The following is a 21,434-nucleotide window of genomic DNA, read 5'->3' as shown; positions in this document are numbered from 1 at the left end:
TTTCCTGCTTTTAAAAGGCAGTCATGTTGACACGCAGGCTTACTCTTCTTTGACAATTGCTCTGTCATTGTTGCGAAGTATATTGAAAATAGGTGATCTTTTTTATAAAAAAACTTCGGAAATTATTGTAAATGAAGAATTATGTCAAATATTTTTAATGCTATATAACCTTTAAAGAAAATGCGAGAATGAAAAATCATTCTTATAAATTTTTTATGTCAAGCCCAGCAGCACAAACAAGACATCTGGCTTCGCCACTGCATGACCAGACACTATTCTAAACTTCTATGTCTGTGACCTGCCCACTTAGTTTCTTGAAGCTGCAAATTGTTTACTTTTCTCTTTTGAATCATGTCTCCAATGGTGAATCTTCTCATTTTATGCTCATTGCTTAATTCTTGCATCTCTTCCTTATTTCCTGCTGACAGATACGTTTTTTGTATTGTCAGTGCTATTTCGATCAGTTCTTTGCATGCATGCAAACAACACTCTTTTGAGATTTCATTGCATGCCGTCATTATTATACAATTTATATTTCAGGTGGCTTAGCTGTTAATTGGTTAGATCGAATACTTATTTGGTCTGATTCGGGAACCAACCGCATAGAAATTTCAAACTTCAATGGCACGAATCGAAAGGTTATATATTGGCAACCACTTGGTATTTTGAGAGCTGTTGCAGTGTATCCAATCAAGGGGTTTGTGCTTGTTCTTGATATAAATGTGAATAAACTAAGGCATGTGATCTAAATTTCACACGCATTAAATAATTATTAAGCATTGCAGTAAAAAGCAGGAAAATCATATTTAGTGCGTTCACTCTAAATTACAGCAATTGACTCTTTGAAGCATGTTAATATGTGCCAAATGTCAATTCTGGTGAAATAGCATGTTTTGATTGGCTTTTAATCATTTTTAACGGTTCAGCCAAGGACCTGTATAAGAGTTTGTACTAATTTCACTTACCGGAAGTAATCTCAACCGTTTTTTTGTTAAAATGAACATGACGAACAACATGGCATATGTGTCATTTCCTCAATACTGGACGAAAGTCCTAAAATTGAGATCTCCCTAAAACGGCATTTTTAACTCCAACTTCCAGAAACAAATAGTAATAACAATTTTGTAGTGTTAATGGTTTTGAGAAGGTTCACTTTTAGGGGTGGTTATAGAAAGAAAATTTTGGAAAAGTTCAATATTTACTGAAAAAGTTACTATTTATCAGCTATGGTCGAATGCAAATTTTGCATAAATTAATAAATTATTTTGGAAGCGTTCGAATTTCATATTTTCAAGGAAAAATCATATAAGACGAAAAACCACACTCACTCTCACAATTGTTCGTTATTTCAAGTAATTGACAATTCGTTATTGCAAAATTGGCATTTGACCATAGCTGATGTATGGTAATTTCTCAGTAAATATTAAACTTACTCGAATTTTTCCTACCATAACCAACTTTAAAAGTGAACCTTCTAAACCTCATATACCCTACAGAAATGTTATTGCTATTTGTTTCTGATAGTTAGAGTTATGTCTAAACTTCCACTTCTGCGACAATACAAGCCTAAGGCTATGGGCAGCAGAATGAACAACATGAGCAAACTCGAGTAAATGCGTGATGGATAATTCACTTTTGCATGTATTTGGGTTGATAAGACAACTGATGTTTCCAACCAAAAGCAAATAAGTATAATTGTTTGCATGAATAAAAAGTGAAGTATCATTGAAATGCAGCTTGGATTTGTATAGGTTACTTGCAATAGAACTGCAACTGCTATATCAGCATTGGCAAAAGGTAACTTGAATAAGCATAGTAACCTCAGAGGCACTTATATAGCAGTTGCAGTTGTATTGCAACTGACAGCTGCAAATCCATGCCGCCTTTCAATGATACTTCTCATCTTATTTGTGCAAATAATACTTAATTTCTTTTTAGTGGAAACATCAGTTTTTTTATCAACCTAAATAATTACGAAGAGCAATCATCTGTATTCTTCAAAATTTTATCTTCTATAATCAAATCAAGTCAACAAATCAAATCATTTAACATGTCTGGTGATACATTAGCCGAATATGCATCCAATCAAGGCTATGATGCAAATACCTTCCAAAGACAAAATCGACCAGAGCAAAGCTCTCAAGAAGCTCTTTAAAATTCTCTATTTATGCTATCATTTGAGTAGTCATGACCAATACAATTATATCTGTTTGGATATAAAACAGCAGTAAAAGTTTTGACGATTGCTCTATTTTCCCTTACCTCTTTCATTTTATTTTAAATTTTAATGTCTTCACGTTGCGATTGTGATACAAGAGAGTTCACATTAAGACAGAGCGAAATTCTTTGCACGAAGTATAAATTTACAAATTACCAAGTACGAATTGGTCTTTAGTTTCTTAAATTTAATTGTCCATGACGTGAAGAGAAATCCTTGAATCCCATGAACAGTAGACAGGGACAGCAAAATCACTGGCCTTGCAATGCTATCTTGACTTTGCTCTTCCATAAAGCCTATTTTTCTTTGTGTATCAACTCTACCGAAGGCTTCCAACACTCAATGTTGTTTACAATTTCGGCATTGGCCTTTGGTTTATGAGGATATTTAAGCTTTAACGGCAAATAACCGATGATATCTGGGGACTACTGATGTTCAGCGGAAACCTTGGACGCTGACCCAAACTCTAACCCTATAATCCTAATCGAAAACGAGCTTGCGCTTCCCATACAAGCGCTTTGGGTGTCCGCTAAACTGAAGTCTAGCCGATATCTGCTTTGGCAGCATATATATACATATGTATACATAAAAGATAAAAGTTTCTCCGGATTTTAAGTGATTTTTATTGAGCTTTCGACTCGTTGCTTCGAGCCTTCATCAGAATGAGGATATTATTTATTTACACGTGCTTTTAGCTTGGAGACGCTTAGAGCGTCTAATTGGATTAGCGGGTGGATTAATGTGATTGGATGGGGTGAAATGCGTGGCCATGGGTTTTGGTGCATTGTGAATATGATTGGTGTTAATAATATTAGAGTGTAGTGTTGTAGTTTAGGTGTTGTTTGTAGTTTTTTTGTCCTTTTTCTTTAGTTGTGAGTATATGATGGGTATGTCGATATGTCTGTTTATTGTGTCGTTGTCTTTACTGTACCAAGCTTCTTTAAATTCTCGTGCGTGTTTAGTCTGTGCGCGTCCGAGTACTTTAGTTTCTTTCCAGTCGAATGTGTGGTTGTTTCCGTGGGTATGTTCTGCCGGTAGTGAGTTCGGATCTCGTCGTTTTATGGCGTTTTTGTGTTCTGTGAGTCTTGTTTCAATTTTCTTTGATGTTTGTCCTATGTATTGCTTTGAACAGTCTTTACATGGTATCATGTATATCGCGTCAGTTGTATCATGAATTGTTGTTTTGTCTTTATGTTTGGTGAAACATGGTTTGAGTTTTTGTGCAGGTTTGTGGGCGGCGTTAATATTAAATGGTCGAAGAAGTCTGGCAGTCATTTCTGATGTTCCGTTTATGTATGGTAATGTGACGATTTTTACTGTTTCGTTAGGCTTTTTGTTGCTTTTGTCGGTTTGTGTTTTGTTTTGTATTTTGTATATAGTTTTGTTTATGAAGTTTCTAGGGTAATTGTTTTTAGTAAATGTGGAGTATAAGTAGTTGCGTTCTGTTTTTTTGGCTTCTTCAGTATTACAATGAGTGTTTATCCTGCTGAAAAGTGTTCGAATGCAGCTTATTTTGTGTTGTGTTGGATGATTGCTGTTGAAATCGAGTATTTGGTCTGTGTGGGTGGTTTTGCGGTATACTTGTGTGTTTAGTGTACCGTCATCTGTTCTGGTTAGTAGGATGTCGAGGAAGGTAAGTTGTTTGTCGTGCTCTTCGTCTTTAGTAAAGGTAAGGTTCTTTGTGGTATTTTTTATGGTGTGTAGGATTTGTTCAGTTTTGTCTTTCTTGACTATGGCAAAGATGTCGTCGACACATCTTTTCCATAGTCTGATGTTTGTGTTGTTTGTGACTGATTGTGTTTCGAGGTGTTGCATGACGGCTTCTGCGAAGTCTTCTCTAGTCCAAGTCTACGCCCTGACCTCTGACAATGACGACGAGACAGTAGAAGATTTCTATGAAGAACTGGACAGGACCATCAAGTCCATTCCTAAAAAAGACCTGCTGATTGTCATGGGAGATTGGAATGCCAAAGTAGGCGAGGATGCATATGACCAATGGCCTGGTACAGTTGGACGCTTTGGATTGGGAGAGACCAATGATCGTGGACTAAGACTGCTAGAACTTGCCAAGGTTACAAGATGACCCTAGCCAACACACTGTTTCCGCATAAGACATCCAGAAAAGCAACATGGCATTCACCTGACAACAAGACCCACAACCAGATCGATTTCATTCTCTTCTCCTGCAGATTCAAATCCAGCATTAACAAAGCCAAGACCAGAACCTTCCCTGGAGCAGACATTGGTAGTGATCATGACATGGTGCTGCTGACTCTAAGACTCAGACTAAAGAAGAACTACAAGCCTAACTGCGCCCGTATAAGATTCGACCTAGAAAAATTTAAGGATCCAACAATTGCCGTCGCGTTCAAGGCAACAATGGGAGGGAAATTTGCTGTGCTCAATCTGTTGGAAGATGACATCAACAACCTCACAGACAATGTGAAAGAAGTGCTACAAGAAACAGCAACAGAGGTACTTGGGAAGAGAAGGAAAAAGAAGAAGCCTTGGGTCACAAATGACATCCTGGATCTATGTGACAACAGAAGAGAGCTAAAGAGGAAGAAGACAACAGATACATCCGCCGCTCAGAAGTATGCCAAAGTCAACAAAGACATTAGAAACGAAATGAAGAAGGCTAAAGAGAATTGGATTGCTGAACAGTGTAACATCCTAGAAAGAGGCCTGAGAAATGATAACAGCAAGATTGCATATGACACTCTCAAGATGCTAACAGGGAAACAACAAGCAAGATCCTCGGTGATCGAAGACAAAAACGGCTCACTTCTTACCGACGGAACAGCACTCCTTAGAAGGTTAACAGAATACTGTCCGGAGTTGTACAACTACAACTTGAGACCAGATACCAGCTTTCTAACCAAAACACCCAACACAAACAGGGAGAATGGAGATGCACCAATTCTTCAGGAAGAAGTCGAGGCAGCACTACATGCATTGAAAGGAGGCAAGTCACCAGGAGCAGACAATATACCTGCAGAACTTCTGAAGCATGGAGGCCCAGAACTTGTAAAGGCTCTAAACACCATCTGCCAAAGGATCTGGGAAAAGAAGCAATGGCCAAAAGAGTCGACTCAGTCTTTGATCATACCCCTACCCAAAAAAGGCAATCTCAAACAGTGCCAGAATTACAGAACAATCAGCTTGATCAGCCACCCAAGTAAAGTCATGCTTCGGGTTGTACTAAATAGACTGAAGAAACAGGTTGAAGAAATACTTACAGAAGAACAAGCAGGATTCAGACCTAATAGAAGCACAGTCGAGCAGATATTCAACATCAGAATTGGCACAGCTACAGCAGCAATGACTAGACTCGGCACCATCTGGAAGAGCACAAACATCAGCCTCCCTGTTAAGATCAAGTTGTACAAATCACTGGTGATTTCCATCCTCTTATATGGATGTGAAAGCTGGACGTTGAATGCAAAAACTGAAAGGCGGATCCAGGCATTTGAGAACAAGTGCTACAGAAAACTACTAGGCATCCATTACTCAGAGCACAAGACCAACCAGTATGTCAAGCAACAAATTGATGATGCTGCAGGCAAACAACAACAGCTACTAGCCATTGTAAAGCAACGGAAACTTGCATGGTTTGGCCATGTTAATCGCCACAACTCCATGGCTAAGACCATACTCCAGGGAACCGTAGAAGGAGGATGTAGAAGAGGCCGTCAACGAAAAACCTGGTTCGACAATGTTAAAGAATGGACTGGACACACACTAAGCAAATTGCTGAGAATGATAGAAGACCGAAGACAATGGAGATCCCTGACTGCAGTCTCTATTATGACACCCCTACGACATGAAAATGTCACGGGACTGACTTGACATGACATGACAGTGGTATTGATGTGAAGAGTGATGTCACGTCGTAGGATATCATGATTTTGTCTGGTCGTAGTTTAACGTTTTCAATACTGGCGAGGAAAGTGGTGGCATTTCTGATGGTGTGAAGTGAATTTTTGACGAATGGATAGAGAATGTTTTAAAGATATCTTGAAAGTTCATACGTAGGTGATCCTGGAAGCGATACGATAGATCGAAGTGGGTTGTTTTCTTTGTGATTTTTGGTATTCCGTAGAATTTGGTGGCGGATGCGTCGTTGGGTCGGATTCTTCTGTAGTCGTTTTCGTTTAGTCTCTTTTTGTCTTTTAGTTGTTTCAGTTTCTGGTTGATGCGGTTGGTAGTCGTTTTGCTGGGGTCTGCGTGGAGAAGTTCGTAGGTGGTGGTGTCTTTTAGGAGGGTTTTGGCTTTGTCGATGTATTCTGATCTGTCCATGATAACTGTTTTGCGTCCTTTGTCATCTCGTAATATGATTATTTGGTCGTCGTTTTGTAGGTTTTTAATTGCTCGTAGTTCTTCGTAGTTTATGGTGACAGGTGGTTTGTGGTAGAGGTTATTTGTGATTTTGTGACGAATGTCTTCTTTCGTTTGGTCTGTTAAGTTGGTGTACTTTAAAGCGGATTCCAGGTCGGCAACGTATTCAAGATTGTTCGCGTCTTTAAAGTTGTAATTTAATCCATTGTTTAAAATTTTAGTTTGCTGTTCGGTTAGTTGTTTGTTCGAGATGTTTGTGACAAATTCGTTTGTGTTGGGATGGAGTGGTTTGTAAGATCTGGATTCTTGTAATTGTCGATGAAGTTCGTGGTGTCGTTTGGTTCTATATGCGGATGTTGCTTATATGGGTATGTTGATGACATACCCATCATATACTCACAACTAAAGAAAAAGGACAAAAAAACTACAAACAACACCAAAACTACAACACTACACTCTAATATTATTAACACCAATCATATTCACAATACACCAAAACCCATGGCAACGCATTTCACCCCATCCAATCGCATAAATCCACCCGCTAATCCAATTAGACGCTCTAAGCGTCTACAAGCTAAAAGCACGTGTAAATATATAATACTCTCATTCTGATGAAGGCTCGAAGAAACAAGTCGAAAGCTCAATAAAAAGTTATTTAAAATCCGGAGAAACTTTTTATCTTATATATATATATATATATGAAAATAAATGATGGATTATAAAGATTATGTTTTGTAATGTTTTGAATGTACACGAACTACAAACACGAATCTCGCACATAGACAAAATTACTCGTGGGATTAAGTTTGGTCATTCAAAAATTTCAAAATCAGCATGGCCAGATGACGTAAAATTTAGCGTTTGAGCATGCTCAGATGCTCTTACCCAATCAGATGAGTAAAAATTTCCGTATAAAATATATTACTTGGTCATGCATATTTTTGAGAGCATGACCAAGTCGCGTTTGTAAGCGTAGAATAAGTTCTAGTTTGAGCTGTTGCTTGGCAGCAAGGTAAAACGTGATGGAATACTAAAATAAGGCGCAAAATGCAATTCATTAGTTGACCTTCGTCCCAAATAATTATATGTAAATAAGAAACAATCAGGCATCAGAATCTACAGCGACTCTAAGAAGAATGAAATAATTTTTGTGAAACTTTTAGTCATGCTGAGCATGACCGCTAGCTACGCCACTGAATACGGTAGAATTTTTTTGTTTGTTAGTTTAATTAAATGCAAAATATTGTGTTCGAAAAAATTGAGAATTCTCAATTATTTTTCTGTGTTTAGTTATATATTTTGGTCCGAGTGGGATACAAATGACAACTACGCAAAATCATCAATTTCACGCTCTTATATGGATGGCACAAATGCCATACGACTAATTTACCAAGATATCTATTGGCCAAATGCACTCACTGTCGATCATGTGTTAAAACTTTTGTTTTATGCAGATGCAAAAAAGGGTGAGATTGGATTAACTGATTTAGGTATGTTTTTAAAGTTCTTTGCTAATGGGGAAATTAACAAGAACCAAAACTAGAATGCTAGTTGCATGGTGGATGGTTGTGGTTGTGCTGTAAACATTAATATATATTCACTACTTCCCGACTGATTTTAAATTAAAATATACGAGTGCTTTCAAAAGAAATCAGTTGAGTATAGCTGGATATGTGAATATTCACCCCCCCTCCTCTCCCATTTCTAGCGTTCTAGTTTCGTCCTTGAAAGTACTTGCCATAACTAAAAACACGCGATTAGAAGTTGTCTGAAAATAGACACCATCTAAAAAACTTTTGAAATTTTTGTTGGGATATCTAAGAAGTTCATATCATGAGACAGTGTGAAAGCTAATTCGATCTAAGTTCTAGTCCTTTGTTTTATCTTAAAATTCTTCACAAAAATAAAATATTGGTTAAACTATTAAAACAGTTTAACTATCAAGACAATACAATTTGAAACGATTTATCTTTTATGGACGAACCCTAGAAAAGTAAAAGCCAACCCGTACAAAACAGCAAGGACGAGAAAGAAAGCAAGCTTCGTTTCAGGTCAAATAATGCCATATAGTAACCTCTCTTTACTGAGAAATATCGGACCTCGGTCTGTACAAAAAGACCTCGGTCCGTTATTTCTCCGTAAAGACCTCGAGCTCGGTTATTAAGGGCTTAATTTGACCTGACAAACGCGTGCAAACCATAACATGATTTGGTTATTAGTGCACCAGCTAAATGATCTTATATCAGCAGCGTTCTGTTGTGTTCTTAGAATTTAATATACAATGTAATCGATGATACAAGAATTATTTACTTTGCTATTTGCAGATGGGAAAGGTCTTCGTCTGGTTGTTAAAGGTGGCTTTGTGCGACCCTTTTCCATTAGTATTTTTGAAGATCATCTATTCTGGACGGACAGTAGTGGTCATCTTGTTTATAGAGCAAGCAAATTTGATGGAGGAGGCTTAAGTTCACTTGTTGGTAAAGGAAAAAGTGCATCTGGAATTTTGCTGATACATGAATCTCTACAACCAGGTGGTAAGATTATACTGTTATATTTGTATAAATATATGTTAGCAATAATTATGTAAAATTGTTTCATATTTTTCCTATTGATAGTTTAATGATGTTTCTAAAGAAGTAATAGACAGGCTTAAAAAACATTTTTTTGGAAACATAAGAAGGAGCGGCACTGTTAAACGTCCTAAAAATTTGAATGAAGTGTTCAGTCGTTTGCACTCATCCGGGCAATGTTGATACTAATTTGGAATTATACTTTTTTACTCTTCATCCCCTTCTAAACATTTGATCATCACACTTCTAAACATTTGATCATCACTTACCTATTTTATTTTAATACAGCTTAGTTTAATTTTCAACAATAATATACAATTGTATGCAAAATTTGGGCAACGGAAGGAAATTAATCATTTCACTTATTGTAAGTCAGATCTTTATAAACAAACTGCACAACGTGCTTATAAGTATGACTGAACAAACCTATTTAGTTTCTTGAAGAGGTACACTCCTTATGATAGTTCTTATATTTGCAACCTTAAGAGGACAAGCTAATGTGAATAATGAGTTCCTTCTTTTTTGGTCGATATAACAGCCTCAAAGCGTTTTACAGAAATAGACGCGAGCTTCTAAATTCGCTCAGGTGAAAATCCCGCACATCCCTCCTTGCAGAGTTTCTCCAGCTCAGCCAAATTCTTTGGCGTTCCAGCATTAAGTCCTGTCTTGAAGTAATTCCAAAGATTTTCAATAATATTCAATTCTAAAGAATGTAATGGTCTGTCCAGTATTCAAAATCTCTGTCGCCTAAAATCCATTTTAGTTGAATTTGAACAATGTATGCTTAGGATTATCTCGTTAGAGCATCCAGCCTCTGTGAAGCTTAAACTTTCTGACTTATTCTCTGAAGTTATCCCGCAAAACTATTCTTTTGACATTGGATAGAATTTATCCTTTTTAAGACATAGTAAATCTACTACCGTATGTAATAGTTGCAATTTAATTCTTCTCATAATTCAGCCGGTACAACTTTCAATCATATAATAATTTTATTAAAACGAGGTTTCAGCTGTCTGACTAAACTTTTGTTTTCATTTTGGCACAGTGGTGGATATAGGGTACATCATATTAACTTATTAAAACACGTTTTTCAATAAATCTACATTTCTTAGAGGCAAACCATAAATAAAATTATATTCTTCAGAAATTCAAAACCAATAGTGTTTCTCTGAAAGTACTGTGAATTTAAAACTAATGAGCTATATGGATCCGCCCAAATATAGCGCTTTTTTTATGATTTTGTCCAAACAAAACTTAAAATTTTCTTTATTGTCAGCAAGTGAAAACGTGTTTATAACATATTTTTACATTTTTACATATGACGTCACACCTAAATTCAAAAGAGTTCACAAAACCATAAAAAATATTCATATTCTGTTGAGACAAATCATTTCTCAGTTTTTAAAAATTATTTTTGACTATGTTTTAGACTTATCTCCTATATTTCATCTTGTAGTGCTGAATGTTTTTATGATTTAGACGTTATGGTCCAATGCTCTACAAATAATGGTGGATGTAGTCATATTTGCTTGAGTCAATCATTTGGTATTACTTGTGCATGTCCAACAGGATACAAGCAATTGAACGCCACGCATTGCGCAGAAAGTAAGATAACTTTTCTCTATAATCGCATATTGGTGGAATCCATTGCTCTGCCTCTGTGGTCAAAAGAATTATGTCTTTAACTCAACCCGCATGTTGTAAACGTCACTTCCATGCTTTACGGTGATGATATATTCTTCATCATTTTCATTATAAATAGAAGTAGGTTTTTGGTTTTCATCAAAGCAAATGTGTCACATGCAAGCCATTTGTTATTCACTATGGAAAATATGCAGTTAGATTATGAAATTTACATTTATTATTTACATTAGTAGACACATTTTATTTAAATATTATAAATTCTCTGACAAAAAATGCACTATTAAATTAATTTGAAAATTTGTTTTCTGTTTTGTTTCTTCCAGAAATAAATGATTTTGTCGCTTATGGAGTGGATTATATGATACATCAAATCTCTTTGGATACCAATGATTTGTTTGATAGCGTTCTACCCTATGACAATGTTCTTGATGTGATAGCACTTGACTGGGACTCACATAGAGATGAAATGTATTGGGCTGAAGTTGCAGATGATACAGTTATAGTAAGGAAAAGAAAGACCATACCACATTACAAGGAGGTAAATTTTGGAAGATTAATCGAATAATGGCCGATTTAAATTCAAATTTAAAAATCAAAGGACGATTTTCTGAAAAACGAAATATGCTCGATGCGATTTGGTAAAGAATCTTGAGCTGTCTCTGCCGTAATCTTTGTTACATTGTTCTGCTCTGTAGATAGCTCCCACAACATGTAAATATATGATGAGCCCAATTTATATTAATGCTTTAATTCTTATCTTTGAGACATTAAACCACATGTTAAAGTTCTAGTAGATAAGAATAGTTGGGAATCACGACAAGCTCGATTAACTTTTCTTTGTTTATCTAAAGACGATAATGTTACGAACCAAAAGGAAATTATCTAGCATGGCGATGGATTGGTTATCGCTAAAATTATACTGGTGTGATGAAGAAAGAGGTTACATTGTTGTGTCCAATCTTGATGGTAGTAATCCTGCAGTTATATTGTGGAGGAAAAATGTAAAGCCAAAGAACTTAATTTTGGATTTGGAAAACAGGTAAATAGGTTGTATTGATTTAAAGATCTTCATCTATATCATTTTTGTTCAAATCGAGGACGAGTGTGAAAAATACATGACAAATGTTTTGAAAAGTTAAGAGATCAGGTAGTCAAAGACAAAATAGTTTGTTTTTTACCTATCTATATCAACAATAAAGTCGTGAAGATAAACTCTCACCAGCAGTTTTGTGCTCATCGTAATTGTTTTAGATCTATGTACTGGACATCACATGGTTCAAGAATCAGCATAAATAGGGCTAGCATGGATGGATATGCCCGCGAAAAGATTGTTTCTGGCAACCTGATAGATCCAACCGATCTTGCTTTTGATAAACAAAACAAAATCTTATATTGGCTGGATGGTGGGAACATTATAAATTACATATCACTCAATTCCAGAAAAAGAAAGGTTTGCTATGTTTATTTTATTGATACTACATCACAGTTGATATTTAATATATGCTGCTTAAATAGAGCAGTTACGGAACATCAAGTTTTTCCATCGTAAGCTTCAATTATAAAATAATATTTACACCAATTTAAAGTCATCTCGCTATCAAGGTATTTACGTTTTAGCTAATACGACATTCCCTTTTCCAGCAGACAATTTAAAGAAATATGAATATAAGAAATATCGCGTCTATTGGAAAACGTACTCTAAAAAAGCCATCATCATATTTTAAGATATATAATGCTTTTTGAGCATTTTTTATGATATTCACTTTAATTATAGAGTTTAAAAGTCTCATTTCATTCCACATTACTTCAACTTTATTCGATTGGAGTTTACAAAGAAAGCATCTTTTGCGCTGATATGAAATTGAAGAGAATTATACTGGTCAATATTAGTGTCACGAGCGAAGCTAAAGTAGTTGGAAAGTTTCATTCTGATTCAATCAGATTATCTGTGTTTTTGCGAAACAAAAAAAGGTAATGCTACATGAACAGCTACTCTATGCATGCAAACACTCTGTAGAAAATCGAGAGTTAGGTAAATGGATTTGAGCTGCTAATGTTAAATACAATCTATTTTGTTTGTAAAATACCGTTGCTTGCGATTGTCTTAGGCATAAAATATGAACAATTCTGCTGTAAATTATCAACGCTTGATTCGTAAGGGGGCCAGTGGCGCGAATCCTGCCTTAATAATTTACAATTGCAAGTACAATCGAATTCAACTTGTCCATGGGTAAAAGTTCAGATTTATGTGCAGTTGCCAGGCTCTTTAATTGTTAGTAGTTTCAGCACTTCTACCAGATTTTGCAATTGGGGACCTTACAGAGCTACATATGTCTAAACTAAAATCTGCATGATTGGAAAATTTTTGGTTGTCAGCTAAATCAAATACGCATCAAATTTTTACGGTGAAATGCGGGAGGTTAGAGGAGCATTTTATAGGATAAAATATCATGTTCTATATCAATTTACTCTGTGATAAAATACCCAATAAATGTACTTTGTGCAGTTCCAATAAAAATATTTTGCTTTAAAGATCTATTTTTGTTAAATTCAAGTTGTAACCCACATAGTTGATTGCTACATAAATATATGACAGCAGTCACGTCATAATACCAAATCTGTAAAAAGGTTGTTCGCCAGCACTATGAAAAATGCATTTTTGTTATACTCAATTTAAGATGCTTTGCCCGACCTCTTTGTTTTTAGTAGCATAGTCTCATCGCAATTTGATTGGCTGTATCAGCCTGTGGTAATTTGTGATATTTGACATCTGTGATGGACCTAGCTCTCTCCGATGTTAGACAGCGTCCAGAAACCTAGCCGTCGCTAATTACTTGCTAAAAACTATTTTGTTTTGTATTGCTTCTGACAGCAAAAGTCAATAAGATTGTTGCCTTGATTTGCATGGTACAAAATTATATTATTCAGTTGGTCATTCGGACTTTTCAGTTGACGAAAATAGTTATAATTGAATAGCATTTTACTGCTTTGACTTGTTTGGATTTGTAGGTTTCCATATCTGTAGTCAGAACAACGGTGGATGCAGTTATTTGTGTGTACTCTCGAAAACACAAGATTTCCGATGTTTATGTCCGACAGGAAAACATTTGAGAGAAGACAACCGCACCTGTGAAAATGGTAAAACCTGTTTACTTTGCTATATTAATCGTCTACACAACTGATATTTGTCCATGCATTCACAATAGCAAAATGTGTCTTAAAAATTAGGATAAATTGCGTGACAAATGCATCGTTTATTTGTAGCTATAAAGACTGTTCATCACATAAAAACTGTGTCAAACTTTGATTTACATATGTTCATCTATCGTAACTGTATTTTTGTTAAGAACGTGAAGAGCTATAAGACAGGCGCTCTTATACATGGGGAAAAAATCACAAAAGCTCACCGCGCATTTGAGATTTCTTCTAATAAGAATAACATTTTGCTATACATTAAGCGCTGGGATTTCTAGCATGGACTTTTCTTTCAATGCTAAGATAATAATCTTAAACGAAGCTTTTATACAATAGTTAATTGTCTAATGGATTCCAACGATTTGGAAGATAAGTATTTGTTCATGGGGCTTGGACAAACCCCTTAAACTTTACTAGTCTAAATGCGATATGTTTGCGCCATGTATTTTAACACTATTTTTGTTTTAATTGCGTTTTAATTTTGCATTTTGTTGGTGCGGGTTTTTCAAAAAGTTCTTCTTGATAAATCAGATATCATCCTAAAAGAGCTCGCGAAAATTTTAAAGTCAAATGGACCAATGTCCAACTATAGGTTCTTGAAAATTTTGCAATGCGATTAATTTAGCTATGTTTCCTGAGCCACCTTTTTGATACTCTCTGCAGTGAGATACATAAATCATTGATTAAAAATGGTATATTACGTCAAACTAGTCTGTCCTAAAACACACCCACTGAACTTTCCGCCATCTTTAATAAATTAATAAATAATTAATAAATAACGATAATCTAATAAATATAGTTCCAAAAATCAAGCAGCAATTTTTAAAATGTTATTACATTGTATAAGGCAAAGTATAAAGCACTTACCCACACTTTGACAGGGCCTAAAATCAAAAGACGTAAAATCTAAAAACAGTTTTTATCACGAAGATTTTCAGGCAGAAAAATTCCCATAATGTTAATCACATACTTGAACTTAACACAAACTTAAACAAAGTCCAACTGCTACTAATGTATTTTCACTAAAGTCTAGCAACCAAACTAAACAATTGTCTGAGAAGCCTAAAATTATCACTCTCCGATCTTACAGCCACACCAACCACTACTACTACCCTATACAAATGGAAATTTTCTATATGGTCAACTTGTATATAAATAACTCCTGTTTTAAAGAATATGCTTTTTTTGTAGCTATATACACATACATCTCTTTTCCAGACCAAACATCTCGCTTTGTTTTGGTGAACAGCAATGGTCGTATTTATCAGATTCCACTTGGCTCGTCAAAAAAGACGGATGTTTTAATAGATAATTCTGAAAACAAAGACATTCTGGCTTTTGATGTCGATGTGAAGCACAGGTGTGTGTCTAAAGTTTTCTCTTTAAGGGAACGAGGCTATTTTCAGCACAATGTTGTTTATTTTGTTACGAAGAGCAGCGTCATGATGTTCCCTTCGCCATGGGAGTTGCATTTTCTCGTTATTGAAAGAAATCCTAGATTTTTTGAAAAGTGAATATAAAATACATTATTTTTTATGCACAAAGTCAGTAATTTGTTTTGCTGGCAAATCCTCGCAGCATCACAGCTCATTATTTACAAACACCTTCAAGGAAACACATATTGTAAAATTTTGTTATTTTTTTCCACAGCCACTAGCATTGTAGTACAAAGACATTTTGAATTTAAAATGAAAACAGCTAAAACTTATATTGAAAAACGCTGCGTTTGCCGCTCTAAATAATAAAAAAGACATTAATCGAAGATGTTTTTGGCGTAACATTGATACAACTTTTTGTATTTATAAGGTTGGTGTATTTGGTCAAAAGTATTGGGCAAAAGAAGCTATTTTGTAGCATGGCACTATCTGGTCAGAGCCTCAAATGTAAGACTCCGGATATACTTCATGATATTTCTCCTGCTGATATTGCGTATGATCCATTACGTAATCATATATACTGGAGTGATCTTCACACAAAAAAGATATATTTGACCCATCTCATAAAAAATTTATGGGCGGTAGTTGTTTGGAAAAACTTGAATTTACCGTCTTCTATCGCCCTGGCTTATAATCACGGGTAAGCAGCTAAAATTCAAAAAGTAGGTGTAATGTAGCTATAATGCTAAATTCAAAGTTTTGAAAAGAAAAACAAAGCATATTTATGTTGTCATTGTAAGGAATATTATTTTGTGCAAGAAAAACTGTTAAGATTAAATTAGCTTTTGTCTTTAAAAAAGCAAAATTATCTTAAAAGCAGACGACTTGCAAATAATTGTTCCCAAAATTTTTGGGAAAACAGTTGCAATTTTTTAAAATCCTGGAGGCTGGAAGGCATTCCCCTCGCCCTACGAAAATCATGTAGGTTTGTTCCGCCACTCCTCATAATTTATTGCGCCCTATGACTTACTTTCGTAAGTTATTGCTGTTTTATAAGGAGGAATAATATTTTTTTTACTTCTTGGAATGTTATTGAAATAGGAGAGTAGTTCTTATATTTCATTTTACTCATTGAATTATATATACTTTCTTATATTTCATTTTACTCAATGAATTTCGTTTCGGAATCGTAAACTCGTTGTCAAAAATAGCGTAGCATGGTGTACGCTATCAATAATTGAAAAACTTCTACTATCTTGGTTTTAGCAACAACAATCATGAACTATAAAATGCAGAAAAATCTTTAACCTTTTAAACGTTTAAGGGACCTTAGAATATATTTTAAAAGTTGGTATTACTTATGCGAGCACTGAGGTCTGACAAATGCTTGAATATCATGCGGAAATATAATCTCTCCATGTTTCCAAATGGAGAGATTATAGGAAAATGCACAGCGTTTGCACTTTAACTTCACAACAGAAAAATGAAGTATTTTATACATTGCACAAAGAAATTTGTTTGAAAAAAAAACACTCTAAGCAGTCATAAAATATGCATTTTTTAATTAACAAAAAAATTTGGCAAATGAAGAAATAAAATATGTAAAAAAATATTGTTATCATCACATAGGAAGCCAACCTGCGTTGTTTCAGGTTATTGACTTGTTTTACCCACCCTACCGCAAATAGTAATTGTATCGTATTCCTTTCTTGAACTTTCCTTTTTTAGCTACATCTTTTGGGCTGATGTTGGTGAGCATTCTTCAATATCACGCGCTAGCATGGATGGTGATTCTGCTCGAAAAATTGTTACATCTGAGTTAAGATTGCCTAACAGCTTGACAGTGGATCACGTGAATAGTCTTCTGTACTGGACCGATTACCTTCATGGAAAAATTGAACATTGCAACTTTTTTGGTAAACGTAGAGTGCAATTCGTAACTTCTTTGGCGGGTCCTACGTCGTTGACATTGTTTAGTAAGTTTGTTTATTGGACGGAATGGGCAACTAGAACACTCATGAAGCAAAAGAAAAGTGGAAAACGTTCTGGTTCATCAGTTCTTAAGGGGATAGATGGCATCACTAAAATGCAAGCAATCAACATGCGGAAAGTACCTGGTTAGTAAAAGTTACCTGATATTAGCTTAAAGAAAAATACCCAGAAAATTTATTTCAGCCAAACAAAGGAATGAAGTAATAAAGAAGTATTGATAACAATATGTAACTCTTTGAATGCATAAGTTGATATAGGTCTTGTTTGTCCTACAAGGTGCTCAATTATTAAAATGACGATGCTTTCCACATTGCTGTATAACCTTTTAATTTGAAAGCTATAGCTAATTAGTATTTTTGTTGCAACTAACTTAATGAAAAAGCAACTAAATCATATTTTAGAGTATTAAAAAGTCATCAGACATGGTAATAATGTGAAAAAATGCTTTTTCCAGAATTTTTGTTATTGTCTACATGTATTAAAAAATTCCTAAATGCTTCCCATTGTTCATTACGTCAATATTTTTGCTTTTGCTAAATTCTATAGTGTCAAGAAGTATATGCGACAGAAATAATGGAAATTGTTCTCACTTTTGTTTGCAAAACACCGCCTATGCCACTTGTTTATGTCCTCTTGGCTTGAGTCTTGAGCAAGACAAAAAGACATGCCGCAAAAGTATGTTTTTCTATTTTTAATGTAATTTTAGCTACGTCATAATAAAATTTGCTGTGTTTTTTGAGGCGAAGAAAGAATGTTGATAACAGCACAAGTCATAATGTACGTTTTATATATGCTCTATGCTTTAGAACCTTACCGATCCATTTTTTATACATCTGGTAATGGATTCAGAAGAATTTCGTTAGATACTGGTGACTTGACAGCTGTCACTCTTACTGTCACATTTACGAAAATTTCTAATGACTTTGCTTTCCGAGTTGGAAGAAATCATATCTTTTGGACTAATGGCAGCACAATATTTTCATCGTTCCTTAATGGTTCAGGTTAGTGGATGTAGCATCTTCAACGATTTTTTTCTCATTAGATGAACTTTGCGCTGCTTTTAAAAGTGATTGTATAGTTAAAATATGGTTGTTTCTGCAAAACACTGCATAGAAAAATCCGTTTTGTTTCGGTCACAACTTCAACAAGATGAAACATTTCGAGGGTAATTCTATGGAACAAACAGAAAGAATTACTGACATAGAAAAAAGTGCCAAAAATTTATTTACTTTGTGGAACATGAACATCATCATGTACAACATCAAAGATACTTGTTTCATAGTTGGTATAGACAAGTGTGATTTTATTAAAATTACGTTGGTCTGAACACGGCGCAAAAATTTAACAGAACTGGATTGCATTTACTTTGCACCGAAGCGGAATTGTTTGAAAACGTCTACTCGGCCGAAGCGATACGACCGCGTTTTTTAAACATGTTCTAACGAAAACGGAGTGCTGCAAAAACAGCTAGTCCTAAATATTACGTTACACTTTAGTTACCAATCCTATTCAATTTGTTCCGTGTTGTTGCCTATAATTGAAAATGGTGAACATTTTGTGTTATGGAAAGATTTTAGTGACAAGCTCCGTTGTAATTTTTACCAATCAATGTTTTTTATAACCTATGGTTAGAGGTATACAAACACTAAACTTCAGCGCACAGTATGAATTTAATGCATGAAAGAAGATAATTTTTGGTTAAACCAAAGAAAATAAAATAAATTAATTAGACCACCACGTAGCTATTATTGGAAATTATTTTCATAGTGGCACACAGCAGAAATTAAACAAGCGATTTCCATAATTCAAAAGAGCAGGGGAGAAGTACTCCTTTTGTCTGTAATCAGTGTTCCTTGCTAGAGGTGTGTTAAGTTTCTGTGAAATTGAGCAATCATAAAGATTCTAAGGTCAGAGCTTTTGCCTAAAAACCTTTTGTTTAATCGTGAAAAGCATGATATCTTTCAAAACTGCTGTAAATAATTTTTTTCAAGAATGTTTTCGGAGTACTTATTTTTAGCATACTGAAGCGGGCCTGTAAAGCTTAGAAAACAGTAAGTCTTGCCTATTTTGTTCTAAGCACTTAAGCAAAACTTTTAATCGTCAGAAGTTTTGCTGATAAAATATGAAAATCATGTTAAACAAGAACTGTGGTAGACTGATAATTTGGTTTTTTTGGAGGGGGGTGAGATGTCATGTTTATGCATTTACTTCAAATGATCATTCATGTTCATTTATTTACCAATGTGTTCATTCCCTATTCTTGGGCAAAAAACTTTTAACGTTACTGTTAAAATTATTTATAAAATTTTGGTGTAGAAATAACTTGAATAAAGCAAATGTTATAAGTCTATAGTAGTATTCTATTGACGTTGATGCAGTTTAAAATTGATAATGCTAATTGAAAACGTTAAATGTAAAAATATAAAGCCAAACTTCAAATAAGAATTAAATTTCACTTTTTGAAAGAGCTGACCGCATCTTTCTTAATGTTTTGTTTATTCTGTTCAATTTGGTTTTTCCGCATTAAAATAATTTTAGGTTTTACCACGTGCTAAATAAATCAATAAATTATGAAAAAGAATCTCTAGTTATGAGGGCTGTTCCGAAAAATATTGTATCCTTGATCAAAAAATTTTCATTCAATTTCTCCCCTGCGCGCCGCCATCGTTTTGCACTCTACCAATTTGACATCAGCCACCTCTATTTTATACTAACAAAACTAAAGAAATCTGAAATCTGAATATTAAATATCAATTAATAAACGAGCAAAACATGACAGCATGGATTGGTGTAGTCTTATCAGTACCATGCTATGAGATGTATTAAACAGGTTTCAGGCATACTAATGACTAAAGCTATTGTGTTCTTGTTCTAGCCAGATTGATAATTACAGTTACGTGAAAATTTATTTCATGTTTTTTATGATAAGTGTATACATTACGTTAAATTATAGCTACATTTAGTATGTTTATTGTTTATTAATTGAGTGGAGTCCGTTTTAGTCTATATACAGGCTGTCTCTCCTGTTTATTGTGGCTACTGGCTATGGATATTTCTGTCGGAGAAGAAAGAAAAGACTATAGGGCAACTGAGAAATACATTGCATTATTTAGATAAATTCCACGCCAATTTGAAATAAGTGTCTCTTTGTCTGTGAAAAGACAACTAAAACTCTATTTTTGCTTAGTATTTATAACACCCAATAAATAACTCCTTTCCATTCAGGTTTTCATTCCAACTAGAAATTATCCAACCACGAAATTTTAGAGTAATATTTTCAAAAAAACAACCACGTGTGAGTTATGTTTGTAGAATGAGCTTTATTATATAAACCGGAGTATTTATAAGCATGCATTGCGGTATTACCACGAAGTTATAGATATAGTTGTATATTTTATCCAGCTTCTGATGTATTATTGGCTTGTTTTGATTCGTTTGGAGCAGTAATGTAAAATGTTGTCATCTAATTTTTGAATGATCAAATGTTGTGAAAAACATTAAATCATTAAAGACGGAAATAAAGAAGAATTCCAAAAGCAAAAATGAGCAAAAAATTCAGTGTTTCTTTTTTTTTAGTTCTTCCAAAATCTGTTGTTTATTTTATAGTTAGCTATATACGATATTTTTCAATTGATGTGGGCTTAAAATCTATTTTTTATAATTGATTTTTTTAAGTAAAAATTAGCTATCTTTTAGCCTAATTTTTGTTAATATACATATGTTAATCATGCATGCGTGTTTAATTTCAGGACACCAGACAATTATAAACTTTTTGAATGCATCAATTCGAGATCTTGATGTGGATTTTTTTTCTGATAATTTATTTTGGAGCGACGACTTGAGAAGAAAGATTATGATTTCTAAAACTGATGGATCACAAGCAGCAAGTCTTATTTCCCACTCATTGAAGAAGCCGTATAATATTGTGGTTGATTATATCAAAGGGCAAGTCATCAAATTTAAAGTTCACAATTAACAATCTATAGTAAAATGTCTATGCTGTATCTGTAAAATATATATTATAATATAAAAAATGCTTTTGGGTTGGGGTTTCAAAATTGCTTGATTATTTTTTAACTCATTGTACCCTTCAGAAAA

General features: G+C 34.4%; 1 protein-coding gene across 1 annotated transcript in view; it reads left to right on the top strand.

Annotated features, from left to right (window-relative positions):
• The window catches only part of LOC124435936 (low-density lipoprotein receptor-related protein 4-like), a 38,455-nt gene that overhangs the window by 16,489 nt on the left and 532 nt on the right, over positions 1-21,434 (top strand). Inside the window, exons 12-27 of the mRNA XM_046985867.1 lie at positions 541-697; positions 7,850-8,049; positions 8,884-9,093; positions 10,609-10,734; positions 11,097-11,311; positions 11,625-11,812; positions 12,025-12,223; positions 12,548-12,744; positions 13,646-13,650; positions 13,750-13,911; positions 15,187-15,328; positions 15,775-16,044; positions 17,073-17,461; positions 17,883-18,011; positions 18,143-18,337; positions 21,086-21,281. Coding sequence (XP_046841823.1) covers positions 541-697; positions 7,850-8,049; positions 8,884-9,093; positions 10,609-10,734; positions 11,097-11,311; positions 11,625-11,812; positions 12,025-12,223; positions 12,548-12,744; positions 13,646-13,650; positions 13,750-13,911; positions 15,187-15,328; positions 15,775-16,044; positions 17,073-17,461; positions 17,883-18,011; positions 18,143-18,337; positions 21,086-21,281 — 2,980 coding nt within the window. The remainder of the gene's footprint in view (positions 1-540; positions 698-7,849; positions 8,050-8,883; positions 9,094-10,608; positions 10,735-11,096; positions 11,312-11,624; positions 11,813-12,024; positions 12,224-12,547; positions 12,745-13,645; positions 13,651-13,749; positions 13,912-15,186; positions 15,329-15,774; positions 16,045-17,072; positions 17,462-17,882; positions 18,012-18,142; positions 18,338-21,085; positions 21,282-21,434) is intronic.

Source organism: Xenia sp. Carnegie-2017, unplaced genomic scaffold, assembly GCF_021976095.1.
Source record: "Xenia sp. Carnegie-2017 unplaced genomic scaffold, XeniaSp_v1 HiC_scaffold_16, whole genome shotgun sequence".
Taxonomy (NCBI): Eukaryota; Metazoa; Cnidaria; class Anthozoa; order Malacalcyonacea; family Xeniidae; genus Xenia; species Xenia sp. Carnegie-2017.
Note: the sequence above shows the minus strand (reverse complement) of the source record. Positions and strands in the feature narration are given on the sequence as shown.